At 43.0% G+C, this 22,231-nt stretch overlaps 3 protein-coding genes across 3 annotated transcripts; 1 reads left to right on the plus strand and 2 right to left on the minus strand.

The window, feature by feature from the left end:
• Nucleotides 1-10,860: 10,860 nt before the first annotated feature.
• Nucleotides 10,861-15,462, minus strand: Or69a (Odorant receptor 69a). The gene is made up of 4 exons (XM_002134877.3): nt 14,485-15,462; nt 11,259-12,254; nt 10,982-11,137; nt 10,861-10,911 (listed from the first exon to the last, which is right to left on the minus strand). The coding sequence occupies exons 1-4, from the start codon at nt 15,460-15,462 to the stop codon at nt 10,861-10,863; spliced, it is 2,181 nt and encodes a 726-aa protein (XP_002134913.2).
• Nucleotides 15,463-19,313: 3,851 nt separating this feature from the next.
• On the minus strand, nt 19,314-20,440 carry LOC4813696 (malate dehydrogenase, mitochondrial). Its single transcript, XM_001353461.4, has one exon. The coding sequence runs from the start codon at nt 20,365-20,367 to the stop codon at nt 19,345-19,347; it is 1,023 nt and encodes a 340-aa protein (XP_001353497.2). The 5' UTR covers nt 20,368-20,440; the 3' UTR covers nt 19,314-19,344.
• A 235-nt stretch (nt 20,441-20,675) lies between these two features.
• LOC4813462 (malate dehydrogenase, mitochondrial) lies at nt 20,676-22,020 on the plus strand. Its single transcript, XM_001353462.4, has one exon. The coding sequence runs from the start codon at nt 20,786-20,788 to the stop codon at nt 21,848-21,850; it is 1,065 nt and encodes a 354-aa protein (XP_001353498.3). The 5' UTR covers nt 20,676-20,785; the 3' UTR covers nt 21,851-22,020.
• The last annotated feature ends 211 nt before the right edge of the window (nt 22,021-22,231 follow it).

Here is a 22,231-nt window from a genome sequence, read left to right on the forward strand (position 1 = left end):
GCGAGGAGCTGCCACAACTTGGCCAGTTTGTTCGGCGCTTTCGCTAATAGTTGGCAAAAGTTTTCCTCCACTCGCAACCGAAATGAAGGACAGCTCGACTGGCGGAATAAATATTGAAATTGCCAAAAATAAAACTTTCAAGGCGCTCTCTCTCAATATGCTACAAAGCACAAAGTTTTTAGAGACAGAATGCATTTGAATTTGCCATTTGAAAGCGGTTGGTCTCGGTCAAAGCTAATTTCGCCTGCTTTTTAATTATTCAAATAGATAAGTATTTGAGTTAAGGACAGGCTGTATCGATTATGAATGCTTTTCCATCGAAATTCTCTCCCTCCGCAAGCTCCTCCACAGAATGGGTTTTACAAAAGGAGCCACTTACCTTTGCCCAGTACTCGATGCTCTGTTTTTCGGTGCTTGGCACTCGAAGCGCCCTGGCTCTGTGCAAGTACTAATTGTTTCAAAATTGAATGGAGGCCAAGCTTGTCCGGAGTCCTTGGTCGCTGACCAGCAGCTGTTATGCTCATATCGATTTTTGCTTTTTACTTTCATCCGTTGCCAGCTTTTACCTGTCTGGCAAGGGCTTCTTGTTAATGCAGACGAACGCAATTGGTTGGTTTTGCTTTCTTTTTTCTGCTTTTCATTACATTCCACGCCGAAAATCGAAAAGTTTTAATGCTATGTATGCAGATAGTGTTTTCCAAGGCTTCAAGAAGTGTCCAATTTATAATATTTTCCGATATAAACGAGTGGGAACGTTGTGATCCACAGCAAGGGCTAATACAACGTACTAATAATACATCCCTATACTCATTTTAAGTATTGGGTATAAAAAACGAAAACACTCCTCAAACACCACTACAGTCTCCATTGCCCGACATTTTGAATTCCAAATGCATATTTGGCGCTTTTCTATTAAGGGAACCCAAAATTTGAAGAGCAAACAATATCGTTGAGGTGTCACTAACAACCAGCAGCACTTATGCAAAAACAAACAAACAAAAAGTAAAATGGAAAATGGAAAATTATGACAAATGTTGATAAATTCGTTAAATCCAGTCCAATGCCGCAAGGAAAATGGGGAAACCATTTTACAAAATAATCGAAACTGTGGAGGGCATATAAAACGCAAGCCATCTCACTCATTCACAAAAACACTCGTTCATCACACGAATTATTCAATTGAAGCAACAGCAGACGCTGAATTTGGCAGCCGACGCGATTTTGCACGTTGCTCGTACAGTTTTTTGTTGGCGCGTGGAAAATGTGGAAATCCCGATAATGACAAGGATGATGGACTCCGCAACAGTCCCAGCACATTCACATTTATTTCGGCATCTACATATGTATGTATGTAGGCGCAATGCGAATGCAGCAAAAAGGGCAAGTCTGTGTGGAAGATGGGTGGAACGAAAAGCAACAATCCAATCCACTCCACTCCCAAAAACCGCGAATGTAATTACTGTTGAATAAAGTTGCACTCAATTCTTTCATCGGGCCATCCACAGGGGAAACAAGGTGTAGAGACCTACATACATACTCTAGGAAGTATTGAAAAAAAAGCATCAAAAACACATAATTATCTAGTATATATTATCGGCACCTAATCAAAAGTAATTTGTAAATCTTACAAAGTTCGATAAAGTGTTGCCTGAACAAACCTTATTGCCGTTCCATTATCCCTATCTTGTGAGGGTAACCTTTAACTTCCGCAGCTGACCGCAGACCCATACAATCAATTGTTCACTTTTTCTTCTCCCTTTGCCTTTGCGGTTTCTAATTAAGTGTGGTGGGTGTTTCTGCAATGCAATTTAAGCACTCACACGGTCGCACACAGAGAAAAATACACTCCAGACAATCTCTTTTTTTGCTCCTCCTGCTCCTGCTCTTGCCAGACGCCAGATGGCGCTAATGAACTTCCGCTGTCAAATGAAACGCTTACCATGCAAATCGCACCATTTTCAATAATTGAAGACGCCTGCCACCGCATTGTTATTATCATTTTCATTTTGTGCTTCCGCCACTCGACTGTTTCACTTTTTCTTTTTTCTTTTCTGGTTTTTTTTTGGGTGGATGATGGGGGAGATGATTCACATCCGTTTAATGCCATTTTCTTCTGGGGGCGCCTGTAAAGTAGGCAACAGTTTTTTTCTTACACTGGCATCCTCTCCTCTTCTTTCGGCTGCTGCAAATTGCTCGCATTTAAATGCAAAAATTGTCGGCACGTCTAGGTGTTCATGATGTTCGCCACCTGTACAGTCTCACACATGCTATCCCCCGCAGCCCCACAGTGCTCCACAGCCCTACGCAGTTCCGCCCTACCGTCTGCCACCTGTAAATTTACTGCTGCGCGTGCGTTTTCATTTGCTTTTACTGTCTTCGGTCTATCTTTCATTTCCCTGTGCCATATTTTTTTTTTTGGTTTTATTTATTTGCCCAAGATTTATGTCACCGACAGGAAGACAGGCCTGTCGTAATATTTTCGCACGCACGCACACACATGCACTGAACAGGCCCATGACGGTGGGTCATATATGCGAATGTAAAAGTGTATCTGTATTTGCGTGTGAGTGCGTGCGCGTTATGAATATGTATGTGTTCATTACGGATGGGAGAAATTTTTTACATCGGCGGAAATGTTGCACTACTTTGGCCTGCCATGCGAATCCCATTTTAATCATCCAGTCGGCTTTGGTCTGTTTCCGCAATTGCATTGTCTGGGCGCGGGGCCACATACTCGTAGAAAGGATCTGATATCTTAGTGTCGCGGTTTATTGAACTCTAGAGGTGAATGGCATAGAAAGAATAGACGTGCATACATACATATATGTAAAATACATAATAGCTTTTCCTTAATCTGATATCAATATAGCACTCCCATTCGAGAGGCACGTAAATAAATAGTTGATCAATTGTGATAAATGGAATGGAATTTATATATATGTAACCTATAGCTGTATGTCATTACGAATGTGTAAACGCCTAGTCCTTAGTTCTTAGCCCATTAGATCGTCCGTTGATCCGTAGAACCCCGCTTTGCCATTGTTTATATTGACGCTCTATGCAAATAAGCAAATTCTTGCGGAAATAAAACTACTTGCCGTATAATGTGCGGGTGAAACATAATCATTCAATGACCACTTGCATTGTGTTCAAAACATAAATACTAATTAAAATACGGTCTATATTAAGGAGCGTTCATGAATTGCAGACATAAACGAACCCGTCATACACAAGGACAAAAAATAATCCTCATATAAAATTCCATAAAATGGGCATGCGAGAATGTGCAAATGAAATGTTCAAATTGGAAAATTTCCGCCAAACTGCGCCTGCAAATGGCGAATTATCCGCACTGGGGTTCAATTGGCCGGACCAAAGTGCAGTTGGCCGAAAGCCGGGTTCATTTGGCAGCAGGCTTTGTCACATTTTCGTATTTCGCAATCCCCCAGCCTCTACCTCTGCCTCTGCCGGGCTACGTTTTGCATTTTGGGCGATTTAATCTGCCAGAGGACCACTGACAACATGGCCAACAATTAAGCCGTTCGTGCAAATTCTGTGCAAATTTCTCATTTATCGCTACCCCTGTCAGGGCTAGAAGCTGCCCCTGCCTCGGGCCTCGGGCCAAATGAAAATGGAACCGCAGGCGCCACATCGAATGCCAGTCGATTGTTACTTTTTGCAATGAAAGCGACTCGCGGGTCCCATCCACTGGCATCCCATACCAGTAGATCTGACCCGAAAGGAGGGCACTGTGATTAACTGCATCGCAAACGGGGCTCTTTGCGGGCTCTCTGGCCTTTAATTCTAAACAGCAAAGTGCTAATTTGTTGCACGAGTCTAGCGCTGGGAGATGCAACGATTGGATTGTCCTGTCCTGTACTGTCCTGTCCAGCAATAAAGTTAAATTAGTCGGTCCGACAGAGTGGAGCAAATCTTCCATTTACCCATAAATTGGTCACTTTTCCCCGCACTCAACTCCTGGTTTCCTTGGGATCTTTAATCTGTTCCATGTGCTGATTGAAATTAAATTGTAAACCAGCTCAACACTTAATGAAATGTCAACTAATTATATGAAGTGGCAGAAAAAGCGCATTTATTAAGTTGAGCACAAAAAGAAAGTAAGGTGGAATAGTGTTTAATGAAGTTTAAGGGATCACCGTGACCGAAAGTCAGAAAGTCATATCTTGTTGCTCTGAGGCATTAAAAAATACAATATATATGAAATGATGACAAATTATGGCATTTTTTTTTATTAATTTTTAAAAATTTCTTACTACCAGCAGGCTAACTAATGACAGTAAAGGGAACCAACATTTATATTCCACAAAAATTTGTCTAATTGCATTTAATACATTTTTGCGGCATTGCAATTAACAAATAAACAAAATGTAATTAGCAAATCATGAAAAAAAATGCTCGTTTATAACACACAATATACAGTACACCAAAATAAAAGTTTCGCCAAAAGTTCTCAAATGATTTGCATGTTGTGAGTGTTTGTCTGTGTGTGTATGTTCGTTTGTGGATTCCTGGGTATTATTCCACAGCAAAAATCAACAAAGAACAGACCGAGCTCGCATTGACAACTCCATGCTTGTAATTTGTAAAGTTTTTCGCTTTTTTTGGGATGCATTCAAATTGTTCATTAGCTAATGAATGCGAAATGGGGTGTGGGTGGAGTTGTATGTCAGAAGCCTGACAATTAAATAAATGCGAAATTAACTGAGAATATTAGATGTTAAATGTTTATGCTGATGATATGTTCCTTATTTTAGCATATTTGTAACTTCAATACCAATGCCACACCTTAAGTTAAGAGTTAAGTTTAATACGCTTTCGAAGCCGCAGACACTATCTCAACATGTTGACCTTTCCGGCTTTACAAAGTGAAACTCATCGCCCCTGCAGGCCATGGCTCACTGACTTACAGCAACTGCAGCAGCAGAAGCAGCAAAAGCAGCAAAAGCAACAGAAGCAGCGGTTGCAGCAGCTCAAAACCAATACATAAAGAGGAACACAAATGAAAATAAAATAACGAAGTTGTAGCAAGAAGTACAAACAAGTGAACAATAAAACCACTTAAAAAGCAAACAGCAGAAAATTTCTTTCGCAACCCTCACACCAAACACCAAGATGAGGACTAGAACCCAGGACTAGAACCAGCACCAGGAACAGCACCAGCACCAGCACCAGCACCAGCACCAACACCAACCCAAACCCACCAACACCCACATATAAAAACTAACACGCAGAACAGTAAAAGCAGTATCTAGAGCTTTAACAGCATCAGCAGTACCCGAAGCAACAGCCAACATGTCTGTCCGTCTGTCTATCTGTCGCACCCATACTCGTATAAAAAGCAAAATAATTGGCGTGTCAGACATTTTGTTACGCCCAATTTAAGTGCTTCCTCCTTTGCATGGCAGGACAGAGCAGAGCACCACACCCTTCTGCACAGCTCCTCTCCAGATGATCTACGGGAAGTGCTGATTGCCACCCAGACAAATCCATTACACGGATGATACAGACAAAACATAAAATAATACAAAAACGCATCACCTAAAAGCACCATTAGTGGAACAAATTATAAGGAATCAAATACAATATTAGTCCTTTTTGGATTCTGATTTGATTAAAATGGTTTTCTAAAGCGACTGCAGAGTCCATCGATTAATTAATGAACTTATGGGACTCTATATAATCTATATAATGTTTCAAAGGCATGATGTCTTTAAGGGACTGCTTCAATGATATCTTAGAGGTACGGACAACTGAGATCCTTGAAAATTCAGTAGCCGTACGTGTTTTCTGCTCTATCCAATTGGAGCTCGGCTTGGATCTTTCGGCTCTTTCAAGGCTCCGACTGGGTAGAGAAAAGAACATGGAGCTAACCGCAGTGATGATGTACTTGATAAGTATCTCAATACCAGCATAGTCCCTTTTTGTACGTCGAAATGAGAAAGAGTATAAGAAAAATGAATGAGAATATAAATATCATAGCATTGTATAGTATTTAAGGGATAGAACTAATTGTATTTTGAAGAGCAGACAACAATGTTGGTACGAGTAGGCACGAAATATGCAATCAATGTTTATTTGACTTCAATAATTAATTAATTTCCCCTCTTCCGGGGCAGATTAAGTGACTGTACAAATTGTAAATATTTATTTGAATATTTAAATAAATGTAGTAAAAAGCCATTAATATTGATGAGGAGGGTGAGAAGCTAAAGAATTCTTACAAATTAATCAAGTGCATTCAGCTGGCATATTGACAATGTCCCCTGGATTCATTTCCCAGCCACTAAATGCATCCGTTTGGCCGGCCTTTCAATGAAATTTCATTAATTTTCCACATTAAAATTGCATTAATTAAATACCAAAATGCTCAATTGGTGGGTTGATGCCTTTAAATGTAAATAATTGAATGTTTCATTTGGTAGTAGAGATGGGAGGCGACTGGCATAATGTTAATAAAAATCAGCATTTGTGCACGCTTCATTTAAGCAGCCATTCAAATGGAATCAATCTTGTCACAGACATTAAAAGCGAACTAGTGAAAATGCAAAGAAGAAGGTTTGGTTTTTATTTTATTAAATGGCCAAAAAGTTTACCTATTCGGAATATTTTTAAACATGCAGTGGCACACTTTTCTACACTCACTAAACAAACTGTTTGGAGCTAAGAGGTGCTTTGCATGACTCTACAACATTTAGCAGGTCCTGACATGTAATTACATACGTACATACATACACATGCACATACACACATACAAATATACGCAAGCAGTCACACCTATATACAATATGTCGTTGCAACTCTGCGCACTTCCGCTTAAAACCTTTCACTTCCGGCTAGCAGTGCTCCAAAATGTACAGAACGAGGGCCCGAAATAGCCAAACTTTTTCCGCCACATTGCATGTGCCACGCAAATGCAAATTTTTGTATACCCGTACTTGTAAACGTATTCACGTTTTTCTTGTTTTAAATTTTATGGCATTAAATACGCTGAGAGAGCCACAGTACGCCGGAAAGTATGCCACAGATATTGAGCGGCCAGCCCGCCGCCCTGGCGAAGATGGGAGGTGGGAGTCACATCGACCCCATCGAGTTATGGCGTCAAAAAGCAATCAATTTTTAATTTTGCGTTTAATTAAAAATGCAGCAGAGGCGCAATTAAAATTATCCCATGCATTAAGTACACAACGCCTGGTTCCATTCCGAATGGTTCGGCTCGGGTCTGTTCTGGTCTGTTCTGTTCTGATCTGTTCTGGGCCCGGTTCAGTTTTATGGCCATGTCGAAAGTTAGCTGGCGCTTAAATGACAGTAACCAAAATCTGGTTTTGTTGCAATCAATCATGGCTTGGTCGGTGGGTCGTTGATGCTCGCTCAGCATCAGCGGTAATTGGAAGTAGGTGGCATCGTCATCGAGATTGCGCGGTTGTCCAGTCCGCAGCCCCAGCCCCGGCCCCGGCCCCATAGACAAGCACCGACCCCTGCCACCCAGCTACAGATACTGTTACCACACACGCATGCACGCACACATCCTTTACGCTGATGTTGCAACTACGCTGCGGTTGCGGCTCTAAAAGTTCGCCGGGGTGTTCAGGGTGTTTATTAGCCTGGCCAACTGGCGTGTGAGTGATATTTCAATAATGAGCATTCAATAAATTGACAATAATTATCAATGGACATCATATAACCAATTTGTGTCGAATCCTTATGAATGAACGGCCCATCAGCGTGATATATCTAAAGGTAAAGAGTTTGCATTTGCCTGTCGTACCCGTTATTATAGCCGATTACGCTGTCAAGAGACAACTATGAGCAGCATGACAAATATCGTTCAATTGATAGATTAAACCAAGCCAAGCCAAACCAAGCCCCCGCTGTTGACAGCTTCCTGCATTTGCTTTTAGCCAGCAGTGCAGAGGTGTTGACCTACTTGAGCCGCAGCCTTGCCAAATCACTTGCCATCAATTTGGTCTGGGGTGAATAGAAAAATTTGATTACCAAAAGCTTGGGCACGTCTGCTGGATAAAAATTACATCGACAACATGAAATTTAATCATTCTAATTTGTGGAATTTATGAAGTTTATTACTTTTACTTAATAGACATAAGCGGCAACGGCTTTCAACGTGGCCAAAGTGGAACCATTCTAGGACAAGAAAAGACTTCAGGAGATTCGGATACACGCAGAGATACACTCAAAGAATCTTAAACATATGTATATGCAAAACTTATAGATTTGTCTAGTTTTATTTTTTATATAATAAGAGAAATCCCAAAAAAAAAACCTATTTTTATATGCAATTGTTTTCTCCTCGTTTTCAAGCCTTACCAACATATTTTCAACAAATCGCATTTCATGACGTTTTCCGCAGTGTCGGTTTTTTCGAGTCCGTCCCGTTTCCTTCCCCTCCCCTTTCCGCTTTCCACTTTCCACTTTTGTACATTTTTATGCTTTTGTTTTCCAACGCCACGTCATGGCGTACATGGATCCAGCCCTGGTCAGGCAGTGCCAACTACGAGCGGGAATGTGTCTAAATTGTGTGTAAAAATTTCGCCTTCTCTTTGTTATTATTCGGTTTTTGTCCACTGTCTCTGGGTGACACCATATGGCCCCGGCAGATAAGGCTAAGTAATTGATGGACATCGCGGGACAGACACGAGCTCTAGGAATGAAATTTTAAAAATAAATAGCTTTATATTCAAGATACCTTTAAATTTATCAAACCGCCTAAAGTGAAGTGAAATACTATATTTATTCACTCTCAAAATAGGTAAAGCTTTAATCTGCGGGAATATCTACATACATATCTTATTTTTGGAAGTCTAGTAGTACATAACTTTTAAACGATTCGAAGCCAAAGCCAATTATGAACTATCGTCTTCTACATCACAGGATACGTCAACCTTCCCCCCTCACCACAACATTTTCAATTACCATTTTGGGCAACGGGTAACTCTGTCAAGGCCACATCCACAGCCAAACCCATACTCAGAGCCCGCCCTCCAGAACGAGAGTGAGACAAAGTTTAACTACGAAATTGAGACATGTTGTTTGAGTACATTTTGTGGTCTTGCTCCAACAATCCAGCTGGGGGGATTTTCGTGTTTTGTGTATGCAATTTTAAATGCACATCGCAGCTTCAGCTCCGACATCAGCTTCTTTCGGTTGGGTCCAGTAAGTTCTCACACACTCTCCCTTGGAGGGCGATTCCCAAAACCCATGTAACTGTAACGAGGTTCCTTTGTTTGCTAAAAACTTATCAAGGCTATGGCTATGGTCAGGACGAGGCTGGGTTCTCAGCCCTGGTTAAACAACAGGCAAATGGCTGCAATGATGTTCCCTGCAGTTCCCCCCAGGTCGCCCCCCGACGCACCGCCTGACAAAGTCAATTTTTACACAAACTGTCGATTTTGTGTGGGCTTTGCTCTGGCTAGGTTTCCCTCCATCCCGGCTCCGACTCCGGCTCTATGTGGGCTATTGTCGGGGCCAGTATTTGACTGGGGATGTGTGTGGGGGTGGCAGAGACTTTTAAGGCCTCTCTAGTCGGTTCCGCATGATTGGGCAATTCACAATCTCTTTCTTCCATAGACACCATGGCTGTTGTCTAGGCTAATGTCTCAATTAACTGCCAAAAATGCTTTTGTGAGCTGTTCATGTTCCCGAGCTGGTCAGCTATGAAGCCCTGATTATAATTAGCCCAGATATTCAGTGACGTGGGATTTAATCTAAGATCACCTGTGTTAAAATCCCGCAACTTTCGATAGTCAGACACTTTCCTTTTCCTCACTTTAAATATTAAATTCGGCTGCAGCATTCGCGATTTTCCCGGGAATGTAGCAAAATCCAGGGACCAGCAAAAAGCTGTCATCGGAAACAAAACAATAAATATGCTATGCTCATGATTAATGATTTGCACGCACAAAGAAACTAACTAAAATAATAAAACGATGCTGCGATCCTGCAATAAGGAGCAAAAAGAAACTGTTGGCACTTTTGTGAGTACAAAAAAAACAAGCAAGGAAGTAACAACGCCCAGGCTGGCATTCCCTCTGTTTGGCTTTGCGGCCAGCGTAGCGTGTATTAAGGGAATTAAAATGTTATTATATAAAACAAGGACAAGGGTCCGTTCCAGATGACGATGGAGAGAAGAACTGGAAGGAGGAAAATCCAGAGAGGTGGAGTGCTCGAGAGCGGTTGAGAAATGGGTAGGTGGGTAAAACACGATGGCAACGCTGTTGCCACTGATCCTGGATAACGATGTGATAATCACACCCATCACAGCCACTCAGCCCAAGCATATGGGACGACGGATGGCTGGAAGGAAGGAAGGAAGGAAAGAAGGAATGGACAGTCAGGACAGGAGACAAGACAGACCAGGACTGGCGAGTGACTTGTACATAATTCCACCAATTTTTGTAAAGAACTTAATTTTACGCTTTTGCATTTTCAAAATGAAAAGTTGGATGGAAACAAGGATGGCCCTGGCCCTCACCTGTTAGCCACCCTCATCCCCGACCCTTGAGTCCCAGGCCTTAATAAGTTTGCTTAGCTACCCACAAAAGGCATTGAAGCGGGCACTCAGTTGGCTTCCTTTCACATCTACATCTACCTATACTCCCAGGTACCCTCTAGCCAACAATTTTTTTAGTCTTTCATGCTGTCTCATATTGCGTTCCTTCATTTTCCATTGCTGGGGCTTCCATTGTTTGGATTCGTTTTTTTGAGTGTGAAATTTTTTGGGTCAACTCTTTTGTTTCAAATTGAAAATATGTACAATGTATGTATGTGTGGATATGTTAATAGTTTATTAAAGTCATATAATAGCATATAAAAGAATACTAAATTCTATTTCAGAGAACGCACGCAGGTAAACATCTGATATGAAAACTTCAGCGTCTATTGAATTGAAAATGATTGGAAAGTGTGTTCGCTAGCAACATCAGATAATATATATGTAAGTACTTACAGCCATATAGGTTTGAATGGACACAGGTGCCAGGTTGTATGTTTTCCAGACATAGGACTTAGTAGAACGCATCATTAGGATGAGCAACATCTTCCTGTAGACAAGGTCGCCCTCATACCAGTTGTTGTAGAAAGCAGCCGGCATCACTTTGTCACTCTAAAAACGCAGAGGGATGCAAATATCAATCATCCATGCATATTGAAAACAACATAAATATTTGAAAACGAAAAATTCCGGACGATGTATATCGTTCTGTTCTTATGAAAACCCCACTTACCGCCATTGTGACCTGAGTGCCATTGTGGCATATGCAAAAGGTGTAGATCATGAATAAAAACATTCCCACCATGTATTTGAGAGCTAGACCCAAGTCGAACATGATCATGGAAAAGCCCATACTGCACACGGCAATCGACGACACACAGTAGCTGATCAGGAAAGTGCAGTTAAAGATGCCATTGGCACGGTCCGCAACTTTGAATAGCCGAGTGTGGTAGGAGATCAGCGCTCGAAGCTGTTCCTTCGCTCTGGGATCACGGGCGTCAAGGGCTTCCAGCCGCCTGGCCAGGCCATCAAAGTGTAGCTCCAGCTGGGCGGTGCAGACGAAAACCAAACACTCAGTGGCCATCATCATGCCCAGGTTCATTACAGACGCAAAAGCCTGACTAGCATAGGCGATCCAAAAGCCCAGAGTTGAGCCATGGACCTGCCAGGGATACCACGCCTTGCTCTGTACCTGGTAACTCACTTGCTGCGACTCCGTCAGTAGTTCGCTTAGGAGCTTCACAAGGGGCAGCAAGTTGTAGTAGGTTGCAGAACAGACAAAGTTGATGCTTAACCTCTTCATTTTAAGAGCTGAATCGTCGTAGAAGTAGCGAGTACAGTACGGGCTCTGCCTAGCGGGTGCAAACAGTTGCTCCAGTCCTTCCAGGAGTTCTTCAATCTGGGGTCTATAGATCAGCAGCGTGTACATATTGCAGATACCCAGAACGGTGAACCAAAGCATGCCACCCACTTCAGAAAGCTCTGCAACGTAAATAATCGGCTCCTTTGTCTTCCGTTCGATGTGGTAGCCGTAGGTGATGAATGAAAAAAAGTAACAGCTCATATTCAGGGCACCCAGTACAAAGATAACCTTTTTCATAAGCGTCTGCTTCGCACCCGGTGATTGTCTGCCACTCCATCCGTATCTTCGTATCAGAGCCACTTGGCAGCCAAGGTCCGAGTACTGCATAAAATCTGCCAACTGCATGCTTATAAAGACCATAACTGACTGGACTGAATTGTGACTGGATGGAAATATTAAGACTTTTATAGAACCCTGCACTGGGAAACCAGTCACATTGGTCAGCCTGCCATGACCTTCGATGACGTCCTGAGAACATGCAACTGCCTAACTGGATAATGAGAGCCATTAGCTATTCCTATAATTTGGTATTCAGAAAAGGAAGCTTTGATTCTATTCTAATATCATATGGCAAGGGCGAAATCCCACTTAAAAAAATTATCAACGCTTCCCACTATATCTAACTTACCGCCTCTGTGATCTAGATGCCATTGTAGCTTATGGAAAATGTGTATACAAGGAATAGGACCAGCCCAAACATGTACTTCAGAGCTGAACCCAGTTGGCGCACTGTCATGGTGAAGCACATGAACATGAACATGAAGCACATAGACAGGCTCGAGGTGGAGAAGCTCACGAAGACGCTGAAGTTGAACAGGCGATTGACATTGTCCGCTACGCGGAGTATGCGACTGTGGTAATAGATCAGCGACCGGAGCTTTTCCTTTTCCCTCGGATGCTTAGCATCCAGTTCTTCCAATTGTCTAACTAGACCATCAAGGTGAAGCTCCAGCTCCATGCTGGTCATCATGGCGCCCAAGTTGACCATAGAAGCAAACTACCAAGTGGTAATCTCTGTATCCGGTAGCTCACTGCCTGCGCCTCAGTTGGTTCGTAAAACAGGATCAGAACTGACTGTAAATTGTAGACGGTACAGCAAACTATAAATATGATTTACGATTTTCTCATCACACGCCACTACTCCTCATAGTGCCCAAGGCGATAGATTTTCTTTCGGACGATGCCAAAAAGATCCTCCAGTTGCTCCAGCAGTTCCTCAATTTGGAGTCTGTAATAGATTAACATCCCTATCATGCATAGGCCCTCCATGATGAAGCCCAGACTACTGCCCACTGAGAATAGATCTGCCTCATACATGATTGAGTCCTTCGACTCCCTCTCTGTGCGATAAGCATATATGACATCATATGGAACGCCATATTGATGGTGCCCAGCAAAAAAGATAATTCTTTTGATCAATGATTTTTTTGGTCTCAACGATCCCCGTCCACTCCACTCGAATCTCCGGAATTGAATCCATTGGCAGGTAGAGTCAGGATACTGCATAAAGTCCTCCAACATCATAACTGGCTTGACACTTAAACTGACTTTTTTGAAGAATATTCTTAAGAAACTAAAGCAAAATGGAAGGCCCCAGCGAGGAGCTCCTGAGAACACGCAACTGGATAATTGGCGCTATTAGGTATTCCTTTGATTCGGCATTCACAAGTCAATTTGTTGTAATTCTGAGTACCTTGTAAAAAACCCAACCTTATCTGTGCCCTATCTTTTTGGGGGAATGAGAGGGCTTACTCGGCTGCCATAATATGAGCCTGTATTGCGTTCCATCATACAACAATGTCGCGGATGAGCAAGACTCCATCATTACGGGGCGAAAATGCTTCAATCTAGCTTTTAAACATATTTTCAGGAACGGATATCAAAAAGATCGTCCACAGAATTAAAATTACCAGCAAGGATATAATCTAAATAGTCTACATACAATAAAACTCTATTACTGTTAGGGTGGAGTCCATAAATCTGATAAGGATAGTTAAGTTAAAGGTGCGATTTAATTCGCTGCGAGTCTATGAATTGCTCGCACAGAAGGGCCACATATGAAGGGCAGTTCTGGTATAGGATAGGTATATACATATGTAGTAGGAAACAACGAACTTCATAAGGAATCTAATGAATCTAATGCCTCTAAGAACAAATAGCTCAATTAGTTCTTCCTCTGATTGAAAAGGAAAAACTTGTATTTTGGATCTTATTACAGTGCCACACAGAATATTCATGAACATGGAACAGAAACCGACACAGGCCATCCCATAAGCAATATATAAAGTGGGTGTCATTAGAAGGGATGAGCGTGGGAACTAGTTACGCACATCCCTTCTTTTCTTAGCGTTGGTCTTGGTTTGTAATGAGATTATAGTTTCTTATATATAGTGAATAAGATTTGAAAATAAAACAGTTTGAATCTACAACTCAACTCAGTATTGCCATCAACCCAGAATTAATATTTTTGGGATAATAGAATAAGAATAATAGAATAACGGATTTTTAAAAGTTGGCGAAAAAGTGCCGTCATACAGAAAGAAAACCGAACAGTCAAAAAAATTCCGTTTCCTTCAGAATGTTATTCAGTACTTACCGCCAAAGTGAGCACACTGCCCCTGTAGCATATTAAAAAGTGATAGAAGACAAAGGCGATTAGACCACTTATGTACAGTAGGGCCTTGTGCAATTCGAGCAACATCGTGGCAATGCTTGTCAGGCAAATGGCGATGGTCGAAACGATTAGGCTGACCACGAAGGTAAAGTTAAAGAGGCGATTTACTCGATCGCCAAGCCGGAGTATGCGACGGTGGTATAGGATCAGGGATCTGAGCTGTTGATTCGCCGTGGGCTCTTTTGCATCAATGGCAGTTAGGTGGTTGGCCATGGCATCAAAATGCAGCTGAAGTTGGGTGGTGAAGAGACAGATCAACTGCTGACTAGACATACTGAAACCCACTCCGAGGATCGAGCCAATGGCCTGGCATAGATAGGCTGCCGAGTAGCCGAGAGGTGAGCCGTACACCTGCCAGGGATACCACGTGTAGCTCTGGGCCCGGTAGCTTATGTCCTGCGAGTCCATGAGGTGTTCGCATAGAAGAAGCACAAGTGGCGCGATGTTGTAGTATATGATGAAGACCACGTAGAAGTTGACCGTGAACTTCATTAAACCTACTGCCTGATCGTTGTAGTGTCGGATGCGGTAAAGCCTCTGCCTGGGCTCGGGGTACATCTCCTGCAGTTCGGCAAGCACCGCTTCGATCTGGGCTCTCTTGGACGTCAAGGCCCAAATGTTTAGGAACCCTGCGAATATGAGCGCCAGCACACTGCCCATCTCCGCGATCTTTGCCACGTACATACTTATTTCCTTTTGTTGACTATTAAACCGGACCCAGTAGATGATCATACCCAGATTCTGATAGCCCAAGCACAGGGATCCCACCATAAACACGATCTGCCTGGTCACAGTCTGCTTGGGTGCCACGGTTCTCCGGGCGGTCCACTCGAAACGGGGTGCCATGCCGAAATAACGGAAGGCAATGTCCGGATACCTCATCAAGTCCTCCAACTGCATCCTGTTCGATAGTTATACTGACTTGCTGCAGGTCGGAAATGGCCTTTATAAACCTATGCTTCAGGGCCTAATTGAGCAATTTTCAATCGAGTCCTGGGAACAGGCACTTGCTCTGCTTTCGCTTGAAAACTTGTCCTGTTAAATAATAGTTCAATTTAAAATAAAAATTAATACGCGTTAGGATTTAATGGATAAAATTGATTTATATTTTCTGAAGCTATGGTTGTGGTCTGTCCAAGTTTTCTACTTCCATCGGAGTGATCATTCGCAGTCTTAAACTTGTCGCCAAAGCATTGGATTTTTTTATTTCGTCTATATTTGTGTCAAGCTCGTTATGCTGATGCCTTCGAACTGGCCATCAGGCTTTTATGTGCCGTCTATCGCTGCTGATAGCAGCAGCCAGTGCCAGTCTCTCGTTCTACACTTCATTTCCGGCGGAAGCACGAACCGGGAGACATTTGTATATATGTATGCCTGTAAGTATTCTATGTATTGTACTTGTCGCCAGTTTACTTCCTTGTTTATGAGCATGCCCTCGTACTTTTATGTAATGCGAGCTTTTATTGTTGCTGTTATTTTGTGGTCTACTTGGTTGCGCCTCATATGCTCCCTTTCTTTGTATGCACTTGCCCCACCAATCGCTAGCTGGGTCTCTCGGGAGTTTTGTTTGCTCTCGCTATTGATTTATGGTTTGGGGACTCTGCTCCTTGTGCGGGATTTTCTGTTTACGGTTTTCTGTCTCTGTCTCCGCCTCCGTCTCGGTCTCGGTCGTCGTCTCGTCAACGTTTTGTTGCGGTAATTAAACTCTGATTGCTTTTCAATTGTTTTTATTGATTGGCCGGGCATTCGTTTCTTCTTTTAATCGAGCTTCTGTTGATTCGCAATTAGCCACGGAATTTCATTGAAAATGTCTGACAGAATGGCAGAATAGCGATGGCAAATTGATCGAGCTTCGGTTAGATTGACTTAAATTAAGTTGATATTCCATTTCAAAAGCTTAATTTATGGACAATATTCAGAGGGTATGGATAAGACAAACAACTCTCAAAAACTTGGCAGCCGGGGCGACTCGACTCGGCCAATTTTCAACGACTCAAATCGTGAGGCAGCTGCGCGTAATGGACAATTTGAATTATCCTTCGGTGGTGGTGCTGCAGCTATTGGTGGTACTCTGATGGTGATGGAGGAGTGTGAGTAATAGTTTTGGCATCCAGCACGATTTTCCAAGAATTTATGGAGCTCCGACAGCCAAGGGCCACTACATCCAGTCGAGTCGAGTCGAGTCGAGTCTAGTCCCGAACTTGGCAAAAGCGAATCCATTCCACATTCATCTCCTTTGTCCAGCGCTGACAAGTGCAAAAATAAAGTAAAGTTGCGCGCCCATTCTCGATTCAGCTCCCAGCTGTTGGACGTTGGATCGATCCACTGGCCGGGCCTTTTTAACTAATTAAGCCCCGGTAAGAGGGAACAACACATGCTGCTAATTTGTGAAATTAACGTGTTTGTTTTGGCCACAGTCGAAATAAATTGCCCTAAAAAAAAACTGGGTCCAAAGGTGAAGGGCCATGGGCCATGGACCATGGCCATAAATTCGCATTCGAAGGCGAATTTCCAGCTGCAACTTTTGTTTGCTTGTTTACGCCCGACAAAAGGTTTGGCAAAAATTACAGCCCGTTGGGAAATTTATGTGCAACTCAATGGAAATTAAACGTTTTGGCCAACTTAAGCACAGCTGCTCGGACTTCCGGTTACCCAGTTACCCGGTTCTCGTCCCAGCCGCCATCCCATTTTGATAAGGATCTATGAAAATAGTGTGAAAAATTATTGCTCCACTCCTATTTCCCCTCGCCATTCTAAACTGCTAAATTAAGATAGATGAGTGCATTAAGCTGGGAGAATTTATTTGTTTTGATAAGCGAGGAATCTGTCTGCTCCGATTCAGTTCTACCAGTGACATAAGGGTTTGCTGCATAAATCTTACACGTTCAGCGTTCGTATTTCATATATAATTTATTATACTTATACATACATATGCATATTAGAGATAAGGCATATGTATGTATGTCATCCCACATCAAAAGATACTCGATACATTTCCGTAATATTCGAAATTTCTACAGCAATCTCAATATGACATCATGAAATATAAAATATTATTCAGTTATGTCTTGTACTGGAATCACGTAACAATTGGAGACTTTCACGCAAATATCTTGCACCTAAGAAACGGCCGAATAGCAATCCCCAATACAAAAATTGGTTCGCTATACTTGCACTTATTATGATTTCCTACTTGGGCCATATAACTTTTTTAATAAGCCTGAAAAGATCAACAGCCAAAACTGGACTCAAGTCCAGATGACTTTGGCTAATAAATAAAGTTTTCGATGCTCAGGTAAATACTCGGCATGACCTGACCCACAAAAAGTTTGTGGCCAAAACAGAAGCAACATGAAAACGTAGTACATATAGAAAACTTGGGGAAAAATAGTTTTGGTCAAAAATGGTTGGCTTATGTTTCTTGCATTTTTGCCTGCAATTAGTTAACCCATAAACGAAGAGAGTTGCATATGAAATATATGGCCACAAAATGCCGGAAAATTGCTCGGAGCCCCAAAAACAACGATTTATGAGTATCTCAAAATGGAATGGAAAAGGAATGGGCGAATGAGATACCCTTCGTAGGGACTATCCTAAGGACATGGAAGGAAGAAATACTCAGATACTTCATGGGCAGTAAATGCCTTCAATGGTGCATCGAAAACCCTCGAAAATAGTATAAATAAAATATATAGATATTAAAGATAAATTCTGAATTTTTCTCAGTTTTTCCTACTAATTATTCATTAAATTAATTTATATAATTATAAAATAATTTCTCTTTGCTGGAAAAAGTGTCCAACACAAGACTGACTTCATTGCCCATTTCTGTTTCGGAAACACATTTTCTGGATTCGCGTTGTACGAATGAGTGTGGGTGGGCGTGTGGCCAGCTTGTTGTCTAAAATGCTTTGCCTTAATTTATCTTGTTGTCAGGCTGGGTGGCAGCAACAAATGCAGCCGCAATAGTTGAATTACTCACACAGATACACTCTCACTCACTCACTCACTAAAACTTGGACAGGTGAACTCTTGGTGAAAGTGAAACTGGGTCGCAGGAAAGTTTTTCCACCCACTTTATTTTTTTATTTTTTTTTTTTTTGAACAAGATAAAATGGACACACCTTATGTGTTCTTCGTTTTTTTTGAGCTGTGTGTGTGTGTGGGTGGGGTGGGTGGTGCTGCGAAAAGTGTGAAATAAAGTGAAGAAAATTGCTGCCTACTTTCGGTTTTCCTTCGCTTGGGGCTCATGGGGGGGCCAAGCAATTTGTTAGCAGTTTCAGACCTGAAAGCGTCTCAGTGCAAATGTAATTTACTGCTGGGCAGAAGAATGTTTTGGCCGGAATTTATTTGTGGCCATTTTGGTAAAAGTGAAACCAAAGGGAAATTCTCAAAATGCTTCCCACCAAACAATACAAAAATATCTGAACAAAGTGAAGTTTTTCTTATCATTTGTCTGGCTGCAATTGCCAACACATATTTCATTTATATTCTCTACCCTGTATTTGTCTGAGATGTTCCATATCGTTTTTTTTTCACGCCGCGAGTGCCAAGAATTTTTACTTGGCTTCGTCACAATGCTGTTCGAAGTCTTTGGCTCTGCCTGTTGACTTAACATTTCGCTCCCTCTGACCAGCAGTCCTCTTTCTGCACAGCTCCTGGGCTTTTCCCTACTAATAGTTTTATAAGCTTAGCCAGAAGCCAGAAAGGGAGCTTACAAAATCAATGAGAAACATTGAACACATTAAATATATAGTACTTTAAATATTAAGTATATTGGGTTTATTTTTTCTCAAACGTTTTGGCAAAGTTGATGCCGGCCTCGATATTTTTCTTCAGGATGGGCAGCAGTTTATCCAGGGACTTCTGTTCGAATTCGTTTAGATCGGGGAGTTCTAGATAGCGTTTGATGCCCTCCTTTCCCAGTTCCAGGGGGCCGGCGAAGAAGGGGACATTTTCCATACATGATGCCACAAAAGAGCATTCAATAATTCCCTCCTGTCCGTTGTGAGCCCGAATCAGGGATTTCACGAAAGAGGAAGTGGCATAGGCCATGGAAAGAGTGGCGGAACCAGCACCACCCTTGGCCATAACCACTTCAGTACCGGCTTCCTTGATGCGATGCGTCAGTCTTTCGATGTCTTCGGTGTCGCCCCTGAACTCAGGCTGGCACTGGGAGAAGAGCGGTAGGATGGTGGGTCCCGTGTGGCCTCCGATCACCGGGATATTCACCTTCTCCGGATCGATGTTCATGTGGTCACCAATGAACTTCCTGGAACGCACCACATCCAATGTGGTTACCCCGAAAAGGCGGCGCGGATTGAAGACCCCGGCTTCCTTGAGAACCTCAGCGGCAGTCGGGACAATAATGTTAATGGGGTTCGTGGTGATAGCAATCAGGGCCTCGGGACAGGCGCAGGCCATAGCTCTGGTCACAGTGATGGCTATGCCACCGTTAGCTTGCATCAGACTGTCACGCGTCATGCCCGGCACGCGTGGCATTCCGGCGGTTACCACCACTAAATTGGCCCCCTGCAATGCCGGCACGAGCTGCTCGTTGCCCACGTAGCCGCTTACTGTTCCCTGCTCGGAGATATGTCCAGTATCGGCGGCGACACCCTTCGTGCCACGCAGATCGTGCAGAGCAAGCTCGTCGATCCCCTCAATCTGGCGCAGGAGTAGTGACAGTGGCTGCCCTATTCCGCCGCCAGCACCCACAACGGCGACCTTGAAGGCGGTGCGTGCCATCAGCCACCAGGAAGAGCTCGAAGGGACTATCTTTGCCTTGAATTTCTTAAGAAACATTTCAAAATTAAGTTTTTGCGATGATCAGGTCTGGATGGAATAAAAAAATAGAATTTGTGCTACTGTATAAAAGCCAACTATTTACTCTTCAAGCAGGATATTTCAAGAATACTATATATTTTTAAAAATATAAAAAAAAAACATGAGTTGCACTCTTGTATTAAGTTTGAATTAATAATAAAAACCACACCGTCTAAAATCACTTGACGTGAATGGAATATCCATTCAAAGGAAGGGGCAAAATTAGACATAAATGTTTTATGTATTCGTCATAGCAACGATCATGTATTCATGATTTTCCATTCACATTTCGCATTTTTCAGTAGAGCTTCTCATAAATTCAGTAATTCAATAAGCTCTCGTGACAAATTATTCGTAATCAGTAATTTAATATTGTATTTAATCTGCATTTCTGGCTATGTTCACCCTTCGATGGGGCACACAACTCTCCCAGAAACTGCATCCGTATCAAAGGAAGCGAACTGATGCCGTTCCTAGCACTGGAAGCCAAAGAACTCTCAAGGTCGCTGTTGTGGGGGCGGCTGGGGGCATAGGACAACCCCTGTCGCTGTTGCTAAAACACCATCCCCACATAGAGACTCTCGTCCTCCACGATCAGGAAAATGTTAAGGGCATTGCAGCGGATCTCTCGCACATTGACACATCGGCGGTAGTGCAGCACTTCCAGGGTCCAAAGAAGCTGGCTCTGGCCCTGAAGGGATCGGACATTGTGGTAGTGCCAGCGGGCAAGCCCCGCAAGCCGGGCATGACCCGTGCCGATCTACTCGATGCGAATGCCAGCATCGCGGTGGCAGTAGCCAATGCCGTGAGCACGGCTTGTCCCGGCGCTCTGTTGGCCTTCATAACGAACCCGATAAATACAATTGTCCCAATTGTTGCGGAGATCCTAAAGTCTAAGGCAGTTTACGACCCTAGGCGTCTCTTCGGGGTTACCACTCTCGATGTAGTCCGCTCCAAGACCTTCCTTGGAGAGAGCATCGGAGTGGAGCCGGAAGAGGTCACCATTCCCGTGATTGGCGGCCACGCTGGCCTCACAATCCTTCCGGTTCTCTCGCAGTGCGATCCTCCTTTCGACGGTGATGAAGCTGAACGACTGTCTCTGTTCCATCGCATCCAAGAAGCCGGGACGGAGGTGGTAATTGCCAAGGCTGGACGTGGCTCGGCCACCCTATCGATGGCCTATTCTGGGGCTCGCTTTGTGGACTCCCTCATCAGGGGCATCAAGATGGAGGGCGGCGACGAAGGTGTCGTCGAGTGCACCTTTTGCGAATCGGATGTCTCAGAAGCGAAATTCTTTGCCTCGCCGGTAATTTTGGGACCGCAAGGTGTCAAGGAGCATCTCGAAATTCCATGCCTGGATGATCTTGAAAAAGCGGCTTTGAAGTGCCTGATTCCAATCTTGAAGAAAAACATCGAAGCTGGTATCAAATATGGCCAGAGTGCGGTAGTCTGTGGGTTCTAAAGAAACTTTCCCTCAAATTCACTGTGTTGAGATCTGGCTATCGAAAATGAGCACAACTTTCCGATTTAGTCCATATTTTTGTCTAAAATGATATTATATATTTTCTTGATCAAACGTTTCAAAAATGTATGCGTATTCAAATCTTTAATAAGCAAATCAAATATTTTCCAGACTTCATTCCTGATTCATGCTCAACTTCCTTAAAGACTCATTTTTGTTTGTTTTCTTTGGATTTTTGGCTCAGTGTCAAGTTTTACATTTCCAGACCCGGCTCTGTCGGCAGCCACAGTCGCAGCTGGTGTCAGGACTCGGAACTGTGGCCAAGACGAAGACGCTTCATCATCGAGCTGAGAAGAGCCGCAAATCTCTGCGGTCTCGTCT

Source organism: Drosophila pseudoobscura, chromosome X (assembly GCF_009870125.1).
Source record: "Drosophila pseudoobscura strain MV-25-SWS-2005 chromosome X, UCI_Dpse_MV25, whole genome shotgun sequence".
Lineage (NCBI taxonomy): Eukaryota > Metazoa > Arthropoda > Insecta > Diptera > Drosophilidae > Drosophila > Drosophila pseudoobscura.

Coding starts and splice junctions, on each gene's coding strand:
- Or69a (XM_002134877.3), bottom strand. CDS start 15,462: ATGCAGTTGGAGGACTTGATGAGGTATCCGGACATTGCCTTCCGTTAT. Junction 11,138..11,258: donor GCACTCAGGTCACAATGGCG/GTAAGTGGGGTT, acceptor CTGCGTTTTTAG/AGTGACAAAGTGATGCCGGC. Junction 10,912..10,981: donor CCATTCAAACCTATATGGCT/GTAAGTACTTAC, acceptor TCAATTCAATAG/ACGCTGAAGTTTTCATATCA.
- LOC4813696 (XM_001353461.4), bottom strand. CDS start 20,367: ATGTTTCTTAAGAAATTCAAGGCAAAGATAGTCCCTTCGAGCTCTTCC.
- LOC4813462 (XM_001353462.4), top strand. CDS start 20,786: ATGTTCACCCTTCGATGGGGCACACAACTCTCCCAGAAACTGCATCCG.